At 40.3% G+C, this 10,320-nt stretch overlaps 1 protein-coding gene across 1 annotated transcript in view; it reads left to right on the top strand.

The window, feature by feature from the left end:
* The window catches only part of DNAI1 (dynein, axonemal, intermediate chain 1), a 141,065-nt gene that overhangs the window by 9,569 nt on the left and 121,176 nt on the right, over positions 1-10,320 (top strand). The window contains exons 7-8 of the mRNA XM_009993806.1: positions 2,488-2,547; positions 4,335-4,445. Of these exons, the coding sequence (XP_009992108.1) occupies positions 2,488-2,547; positions 4,335-4,445 (171 nt within the window). The remainder of the gene's footprint in view (positions 1-2,487; positions 2,548-4,334; positions 4,446-10,320) is intronic.

Raw genomic sequence — 10,320 nt, 5'->3', positions numbered from 1 at the left:
CCTGGTATCCATTAATTCAATTTCCTTTTGCCACTGAGTCCCTTTATGGCATTGTACTTAAATTCTTACCTATGAAGCAGGGATATAAGTGCCCTTATATTAAAAGGAGGAAGGTTTTGTTAGGTACAGGTACTACAGTAATAGACCCATGTAAATGTGACAGATCTTTACTGATGCTACATGGTACATCTTGCTCCCATTCTGTGCATGCAACTTCGGATCAGTACACACCCAAGACTTTATGTTCCTTCCTAATATGAGCCTGCAGCCATTCCCAGTGAGCATGTCTTCACAGGATCCCCTGATGGAGCGTGTCAGTGATCCCAGCCCCCAGCCGGGTGCTCAAAAAGGAGCTTTTTGAATAAGAAAGACAAGTTTCAGAGAGAAAATGTCTTGTTTGCCTTGCTGCCTTGGAATCACATTATATCACAGAATCATGGATTTGTCAGAGTTGGAAGGGACCTCTAGAGATCATCTAGTCCAACTCCCCTGCTACAGCAGGATTGCCTAGGACACATTACTCAAAACTGCATCCAGGCGGGTCTAGAATATCTCCAGAGAAGGGGACTCCACCACCTCCCTGGGCAGCCTGTTCCAGTGCTCTGTCAGTAAAGAAGTTCTTCCTCATATTTAAGTGGAGCTTCCAGCTTGTGCCCGTTGCCCCTTGTCCTGTCACAGGGAACTACTGAAAGTAGTCTGGCTCCATCCTCCTTGCACACACCCTTTAGATACTTGTAGGCATTGATGAGGTCTCCCCTCAGCCTTCTCTTCTCCAGGCTAAAGAGTCCCAGCTCTCTCAGCCTTTCCTCATGAGGGAGATGCTCCAATCCCCCAGTCATCCTTGTTGCTCTCTGCTGGGCTCTCTCCAGTAGCTCCCTGTCTCTCTTGAACTGGGGAGCCCAGAACTGGATGCAGTATTCCAGCTGTGGCCTCACCAGGGCAGAGCAGAGGGGTAGAAAAACCTCTCTAGACCTACTGGCCACACTCTTCCTTATGCACCCCAGGATTCCATTGATCATTTTGGCAGCAAGGGCACATTGCTGGCTCATGGATCATTTACTGTCTACCAGGACTCCCAGATCCTTCTCCTCAGAGCAGCTTTCCAGCAGGTCCCCCTGTAACCTGTATTGGTGCATGGGGTTCTTCCTCCCCAGGTGCAGGACCCTACACTTGCCCTTGTTGAACCTCATTTGTTGAGGTTCCTCTCTGCCCAGCTCTGCAGCCTGTCCAGGTCATGCTGGATGATAGCACAGTCCTTCTTGCTGGAGTGATACTGACCTTCTTCCAGTCCTCAGCACCTCTCCTGTTCACCATGGCCTTTCAAAGATGATGAAAAAAGTCCCAGCAATAACATCTACCAGCTCTCTCAGCACTTGCAGGTGCATCCCATCAGGGCTCATGAACTTATGGGTGTCCAGTTTGGCCAAGTAGTCTCTAACCCTGTCCTCCTCCACTGAAGGGCAGTCATATCCATCTTCCTCAGAAAGCCTGTCTACCTTCTTGCAGCCATTTCACATAAAGGGAGATGCCTTTACATCTGTTAGGCTTGGAGAGATCTAAGAGTTACTATGTTGCTGACGCTACTACATCCTAGAAGGAATACCATGTCTTCCTACTAGTAGAGGCAGAGGGTCTCGGGAGAGTTTTTCCAACAGTGGTGTGTTTCTGGCAAAGACTGAGCTGAGATTCTGCATCTTTAAAAACTACCAGGGGAGGCCATGGAATTTGTTATTTCTCTGACCCCGTGTCTGCAAATTCTCTTCTTATTGATTTCACTGGGAGAGACTTGTGTTCCTTTGTGCAATTCTGCCTCAGAAAGCAGAACATAGACCTTAAATAGCTGTAAAGTACTGCTGTGTGCTGTACAGAATGCACAGCTTCCACCCCTGAGGCTGCCTCTTAAAAATGTCCTGACACAAGGGTTTTTTGAAAGAAAATGCTATTCCATGAAATGAAAGCTTCACAGAAATATATTAATTTGTTTCAGAATGTTGATGTAAAGATGATAAAAATATTATTTCAGTAACATCAAATCAATGTTTATAGGTTATCATTCTACTCCACTCCTTTGTTTTGGCTGCTGTTCTCAAGTGGGTTTTTAATATATAGTTCAAAACTTTTCAGATTTGGTAGGATATCATAACTGATGCCATAACTGGTTGCAGAATGTTTCAAATGGTAGACAAGAAGCAAACAATTTAATTCCTTCAAAATTAAATACTGAAATTAAATATTTATATTATGTTGGAAAAAAATCAGATTGCCTTATGAATCTCCTTTTGGTCCACAAGAAATTCTATTTATAGGTGCATGATCACCAATAATGTTTGTGCAGCTCTCTGGGAGTCATTTGGATGTTGGATTAATCTTAGATAAATATTATTCTAATTACCTGCTAGGAGAAGGCTATTTCCACAGCTCATCTTTGTCACTGCAAAGAGTTTAAATGCAAAGATTGCACTTCTTTATGCTTTTTTCTTTTTTCAGGAAAGAGCATGTCAGTTAGAACCTAGACCTTGTAAAGATTTCTCAGCCAATGCTAACCAGGTATGTCCATTTTACTTTCAAAGCTTTTTAGAGGATATTTAGGAAACTGAGATAGGATAAAGGAAAAATAAGATTACTATGCTTGCATTTCTTGCAGTGGAAGGCACTCCCATACTGTGGCTTTGATCTCTGGTTTAATTCTGAGAGCAAACTAGTGTGGCCCTCTTTTCTGCCTTAATGGGTGAACTTGATAATGGTTTGTATTTCTAAGGTCAAAAGTCTCAGTTTAGCTGCTTGTAATAGGTCTGTCACTTGCCAACAACCCTTGCCAGTCTGCTTTTCAGAGTCTTAAATTAATGGAAAGGGGGAAATCTCAGGAGAACGGTTCTGTACTCAACAAGAGGTGGGCTGCAGCTGGGCTCTGCAGAAGCAGGGAGGCAATTGACTCCTCTGGCAATGCAGCTGTCCTTAGGGTGGGGGTTGTCCTGCTGCTGAAGATCTTCCATCACTGTGTGGTGGGATGAGCTGGTTATTTACTGGGAATTTACCAGAGTTCATGGAGTTTTTGGGAGTATTGTTAAGATTTTGATATATGCAAATATATATCGATGTATAGTGTTCTTTGACTTTGTCTAAATTTAGTTGTATGCAAAAGCAGGTTTCTAAAGCCTGGAGCTGAACCCAGTGAGAACTACAGCATAAGGGATGTGGAAGGCCCACTTTAAACCTGTTGCCACAGACTTAGCTCTGTTTTATGTAGTGAGAATGTGCCTGTTTATTCATTATAAAGAGCTGTTCCACAATTGTTATACGGTATTTCTGCAGTCCCTTAAAAATGTAAAAAATACTATTTTGCATGACATTTTACATGGGAAATATGCTGTAGCTAAGAGAAAAGCTTTTCCCTTGTTTTCTTTTTTTACTCTGTGGAAAAAAAAAATGAATGTATAAAAAATAGCATTTTAATATAAGCTCTTTTTTTTTTTCCTTAACCCTTTTTCCTTCTTGTTCTTCCTTATGCTCATAATTTCCTCTTCCAAAGTTTTCTGTTCTGCCTCTTCTCCTACTCTTCTCATCACATCTTTGTTCTTTCCTTGACATTTGGAACATCTTTCCACCTTCATTCTGTCTGCAATGTAGGGTTTTTTGGTTAGAGGTTTCTGCTACCTTTCCTTATTGCAATGTCCAAATCTGTATTTTGTGTTTGAGTCATACTCTCTGTCCTAAGCTGATGTGTCAGAATTTGATTGCCTTTTGTTTTGTCCTGAAAGTAATGCACCTGCTTCAGATACAGTACTAGCACTCCAATAATAATGGATGCTTCTTAAATAGAAAAGTTACTTTTTGTTCTACTTGACACTCCTGGCATGTGTCATAGCAGAAGATGTAAATCTGCTCTCAGTTTCCACTTGATGATATGCTGCAGAGCTGGACTCCAAGATTTAAATTGTGTTAAGCAGCTACAATTGAACTTTCCATCACCACATGATGTTATAAATGTCATAAAGCAGATGTTTCATGCATGTTTCCTATTAAACACTGGTAAATTAGTGAAACAGAAAGTCCTACATAAATGAGATGGAATCTAAGCACCAAGAAGAGTGCTGGAGGAAGGAAACTGTTGAGAATGCAATAATGTGTTCTTAAAAAGTAAGACATGCCCCATCAAGCTTTAAAAATCCTGGGCTTCAATCTCTCACTTTTTTTCTGCAACAAGACATCTCTCTTCAGCAGATTCCAGTGGCAGTGTTACTGTTGTAAGGGCTATTGTGTTTTTGTGATGGTGTAGATGGCTGTTTTCTGGAGTGTCATCTAATTCTGACAAATCCTGCCTCTGTCTATCTCAGTGGGAGATCTATGATGCATATGTGGAGGAGCTTCAAAAAACACAAGCTCAGACAGGAAAGAAAGAAGAGGAGAAGAAGAAAGTAAGAAAGTCGACTTTCCTGGAGTTACAGGTACATTTCATAATGTTGCAAGAAGCCTGTTCAGAGTGGTGTTGGATGAACCCATAATGCAAGTTAGGTAATTTAGCAACCCATGCTGGCTAGTTGTCTCAGTTGGAAAGTAACAACCCTAAAAAATGCAAACATTATTTTGTGCTAGGAACTGTATTTCCAAAACAGGATTTCCATTTTGCTGTACTTTTTCTGGGAATACGAAGTAGTGTGAAGCCATAATCTTGTCTTCAAACATGATTTCCAAGTGAGATTTACTGCTTTCTTTTTTCTTTTGTGCATTATGATGTTTCTGTCTCATTTTTTATTAGTGTGGAAGGTATAGAAAAATTAAATAATTAGAAACATTGTGTGACTTTTCAAAGAAAAGAAAAGACGTTTTAAGTAAAATCTTGTAATCCTAAAGGCAAAGAAATTTACAATTCTTTCAAAATGTAGCTAAAGTACTGTAGTGAAACATATTTCACTAGTTTTTATTGGTTTAATGATAACGTTACAGAATTGTAACTCACATATTTTCTATTTATATCCCTATAAATAGTAAATAATAGAGAATTTATATTAAAGTTAATAACTCTTTAAAATCAAAGCCTACCTACTTAAAATCAAATTATGATTCTGGGAGCCATGACCTAATTTGCAGGATTGATTTAGTAGAAAGGGACAGAAGCATCTCTCTCCAGTGTTCAAAGTGCTGAGACATGGTCAGTAGTTACACAGCATGGTGATACCTCAGTTGTTATGATGTGATCATCCCAAGAGGAGGTTGGCCACTCAGTCCTATGGAGTAGCAGAGGGGATGGCAAGGGCTGCTGAACTGGAGTAGCTTCCATTAGTCTGGCTTCTCAGAGTAGCAGGTATCATAACTCCTGCCAAGCTCCAAGCTGGTGTGATCTTGCCATGAGGGTGATACAGACTCCTAATCCAAGCTGCTCTATGAGGAGTAGCCTACAAGTGCAGAGATGCCACAGTCCACTCCTTAAAGTGACAATATCCCCATTTCAAAAACCTCAACCTGCTTCAAGCAATGAGAATACAATGGGGCAACCCTGAAATATTTTCTTCATGTTCTGAAATGTTTCAGGAAATTTCTATTATGGTTTAACAGAATCCAAGCTGTACAGAATTGTAGGTGGTTCTTTTAACCCAGCCAGTCTAAGCTATTCCATTTAGAAGACAAACTGAAATAATTTCTATACTGAATGGAGCAAAATGCACTGAGAACTATGACACAAGAAGTTGGAATTCAATCCTTTGCTTGCCCCTCAAACAGGTGTAGATGTATTGGTGTAACTAAGATTTATCTATGTAGTTGAAGCTGGCTCCTGAAAGTGTCTTTAACACTTTCATACCATATGACTGATTCAACTGTAGAGGATTTATTTGGCTTAACTACCCCATCAGCACCATTCTATCAAAAGCCTTATAGTAAAAACAGATCAGGAACATGTTCTGACAGGTTTCTTCTTATTAATAGTGCACTGCAATTCACAGTCCTTTCTAAAACTAAAAAACCTTTCTCACCTGAGAATATATCGGAGAATTAAGACTGAAGTCTGTGATATGCATATGGGCTTAATGGGTGGAATGCTACAAGTTGATAATGAAAAAGAATAAAAATTCTACTAATGAAACCATACAGTAAAAAACCCTCTGCATGCTCCACTGGCAGTAGTGAGAAGCTGGCTCTTGTGATCACTTTCTTTGGTGCTTTGTTTTTCACTCTTAGCACTTTCCAGGGCACTTGCAAAGAAGCCAGGAAGTCAATACATTGAAAAAATCCAAGGGAAAGCTTGTTTATGAGCTAGTCCCCCAAAGTGAGACCCTCTGTGAGGCTGGTAGACCAGCTTCCAGTGTATGAAAAACATGCTGAATTTTCCAGTCATTAACTGGAAAAATGCAGCCTGCAGTAATCCAAGGCTAGAATCAGATTTATAATGGGCTTTACATCTAGTCTTGTGTAGGTCTATGGAAATCAAAGCTCAATGCCATCAGAATGTGTATTTCTGGTCTCAAGTCAGCAGCAAATGGAGACTGGGTTTCTGGGAGCTTCCAAATCACAGGTTACACACTTTGGACCACACATGGTAACTGAAACAGAGCTTTCTGAGGACACACTGGCTTTGGTCACTGCTGAAGAGGAACTGTGGAACATCAAGCAGGACATGTGACTGATCTGGATCAAGGATGCAATGGCTAGAATTTCCACCATTGTTTCCATCAAGATAGGCACTAGGAAGTAAAAGACTGTGATAGCTACTGAGGTATGACTGGAGGATTCAATCCAAAGGGAAGAAGAAGAGAAAATGAGTGGATATTATCAGAGGTGTACCACTTGTGGTAAGAGGCCATGAAAGAGAAGATCCTACAGCTAGAGCCACATCTGGAGATGATGGTAGGAGTCAGATGAGGATTTGAAAACACAATGAATGAAAAAAGAAAACAGTACTGGTATTCAATAAGAGAGAACAGATGACTGAGAGAGGAAGAACATGATCCATGGAAGAATGTGGCCAGAGGCAGAAAGGAGAGAAGAAAGCATAGGAGAGGAGAAAAAGAGAAAAAAAAGTAGAATGAAGTTGTGCACTGCACAGAAGAATATGGAGAAAGGTCAAGGAAGACATGGTTTGGCAAACAGAAGAGCGAGGCAGCCAATGGAAAAAAGAATGGAGATAACCAGGGATTCCAGCAGAAGGAAGGATGATAATACAAAGAAGAATATCAGTGGATAGAAACTGGAATGACAGAAAGTATTTGCCTCTAGACCGTGATGAGGGACTCTTGTAAATCTCAGTATGTCTGTCACTCAAATGTACCTAGAGAGAAGGGGATGTGCTACATCTGAAGGCAGTGATGTATATTTGAAACTTTTCCTCAGTTTTCAGTAAAGGCAGCAAACAGAACATGGAGAACACAGAACACCAAATAAGAATTACATTAAATTTTCTGAGCTGAAAGTAGTTGGAAGCAGAGAACTAGGCAGAAGTGTTGTATCTGCTTGTCATATTCTTACTTCTCTGAGTCATCTGCTTAGGGCTCTGACTGCAGAGAGGATTAAGGCCCAGAGATACCCTTGGTCTGATCCAGGATGACCCTCCTCATATAGTTTTGTGAGCATAGAAATAACAGTATCTGAGGTAGAAGCAAACTGCAAGGAGCTTAATGTGATTTATTTGATGCTGGCTAGCTCCTCTCATCCTGAGATGACAAGGCATGATATCACAAGTCTGATAGTGAGGCTTTTAATGACTCTATCTATAAAGAGAGGTGGAGCTATGTAATTGGAATATAAGAAGGATGTATTATATGTAAGAGAGGTAAAAATTGTTCAGTTAGTCTGATCTTTTAACGCTATATGAGGTAAAAGAATTAATAAGGAGGGAAAGAATAGAGAATAGGGAGTAAACATGGAATTGAATAAAATAATACATGTTTACCAAAGGTGGGCTGTGAGCAAATGATCTCATTTCTTCCATTCATAAGAGAAAAGCTGTGGTTTCCTTTAACAAGGGAAGTACAATAAAGGCAATCTACCTGAAACTCTGTAACGCCATTGCTGTAGTGCCTTTAGGAATTTATTAGGTAAACCAGAACAGTTGTTATTAGTACAGACATGGAGGGACTGGTAGAGAGGAAGACTGCATTTTGGAGTCTCAGAGTAATCTTTGATAAGGCAAGGGGTTACAGTTTGAAACAACAGGGAGAAACATGAGTGTATTGGTTGGTGAATTGTGATATGCCTATGAGAAGACAATATATTACTGGAATGTATTGTGTGAAGGACAACAGAGAAATACTATTTATTTCTGTAAGGCAGAGTGATACTATACCTGGAGCAGTACAGTGGTACATGATTTTTGTCACCCCATTGTCAAAGATGATAGATTACAAACTTACATAGGTAGGGAAAAGAATATAGGAAATTGAAAGCTTGAATGCAACAGACTAAAAAAAACCAACTTAGTATATTTATCTGGTAATGCAAAGGTGGAGGAGAAGAATTACTGCAGCAGAGGATAGTGTCAGGTGGATGTGAAACCAGTTAGGAGTATGTTAAAGATGGAACTCTCAGCATTTGAAGAGTCTCTAATATCCTCTGAAGTGGAAGTGGTTGAAGAGTTTTTTAAAAAGTTCAAACTAAATTTACACTTAACTGTGAAATGTGCACTCCCAAATCATATGAGGTCTTGTCTGACTTGTCTAACTCACAACAGCATTACTGTGAGACAGCCTAGCCCACAGGATCAAAGTTATCGTTTGGAAGCTCTTGGATGACCACAGTTATTTTTGAAATAACCTCTGAAATTCAAATTCAATTAAACCTTCATGTTATTATTCACCTTCCTTGGTTATCCCAAGGAGTAGATAAATTGTTACTGCCTCACTTGTCTTCAGTCTGCTGTTTACAGTGTACCAGAATTTCAAGCAAACAATGAAAATTAACAGATTAGTACAATTCTGGAAATTAATAACTACTTGACAGGATTCAACCTGGGGGACTTCATTTGGGATTTGCAGTGGGTGTTTACAGTGCTGGGAAAGAGGTGGCAACACCCCTGTATGTTGCTTTTTTCTTTGCTAGCCAGAGGTTCTTCTAGTCGCAGTACATGTCTTGTCAGAGACATAAGCAGTTACTGGTCTGGTTTTAGGATGGGGTTTGTCTTCTAGATATGCAAGTGTACACCAAATATGTAATCAGAAGCCTTTTCTCACGCCTCAGTTTACTGGAGTTAGACATTGCAACTGGTCAGCTGCTGAGAGGCAAATATGAAGACATTAGTGTTAATGGTAGAGCAAGACCAAGACATTTATTTTTGAAGCAGTAGCCTATTATCTGTCTTACACATGATTCCATTAGTATTGTTGCTGTTCTAAAAATAATTTATGCACAGAAATATACAAAACGCATTTGTTAGCTGCTGAGCTCTCATTACAATTGGCCAGCCCAGAGTTGGCCTACAACAGCAACAAAAAAAAGTTTCCAACAGATTTTTGAAAAAAAAAGGATAAATTAGGGCTATCACTTCCATTAAATATTTATTTCTGTAACATACAGAATAAATCAAACCTGAAGTAGGACAGGATCCAGTGAGAAAATAACATACTCTGATCCAGTTTAATGCCTGAACTGGCTATATTGCTAACAGCATACCTACCTAACAGGAAAGCTGACTTAAAGATTTTTGATTCATCTGGAGAGTTTCCTGAGTTGCAGAAAAAAAATCCATTGAATAATACATTGCTTCTGTATTTACAGGGGTGTTTTGTTTAAAGTCTGCTTTCTGCTGACAAAAAAAAAAAGAGGGATAAAAAAAAAGAACAATAAAAAGAGTTATAGATGAGGCAGGATCTGGCACTCATCCTTGAGAACACAAAAAGTAAGCCTTACCTTCACTCCAGAGTGATGTCTCAGCTTGGAAATTCAGAATGCTTGCCATGCAAGTTTTCTTGGATGTGTAAGAGAACAAGAGCCATGATCCTGCTCATGTCTGTAGGGTACAGCACTGCCATTCCTCTCCAGTTCTGTCAGGTGCATGTTAGCACAGAAGAGAGATTTTTCCCTGCGTAACAGATATATGGAAGACATCCTAGCTAACGCATCTGATGAACCAGCAGGACTTCAAGGACCACTTCTTGCAAGCTCAGTATCAGCGAGACCTAGACAGGCTGGAGAGTTGGGTGGGGGGGGATGAAATTCAACAAGGGCAAGTGTAGAGTCTTGCATCTGGGGAAGAACAAGCCCATGTACCAGTACAGGTTGGGGGCTGACCTGCTGGAGAGCAGTGTAGGAGAAAGGGACCTGGGGGTCCTGGTGGACAGGAGGATGACCATGAGCCAGCAATGTGCCCTTGTGGCCAAGAAGGCCAATGGCATC

Source organism: Chaetura pelagica, unplaced genomic scaffold, assembly GCF_000747805.2.
Source record: "Chaetura pelagica isolate M959 unplaced genomic scaffold, ChaPel_1.0 scaffold283, whole genome shotgun sequence".
NCBI classification, from domain to species: Eukaryota; Metazoa; Chordata; class Aves; order Apodiformes; family Apodidae; genus Chaetura; species Chaetura pelagica.
This window is presented reverse-complemented; position numbering and strand designations above follow the sequence as displayed.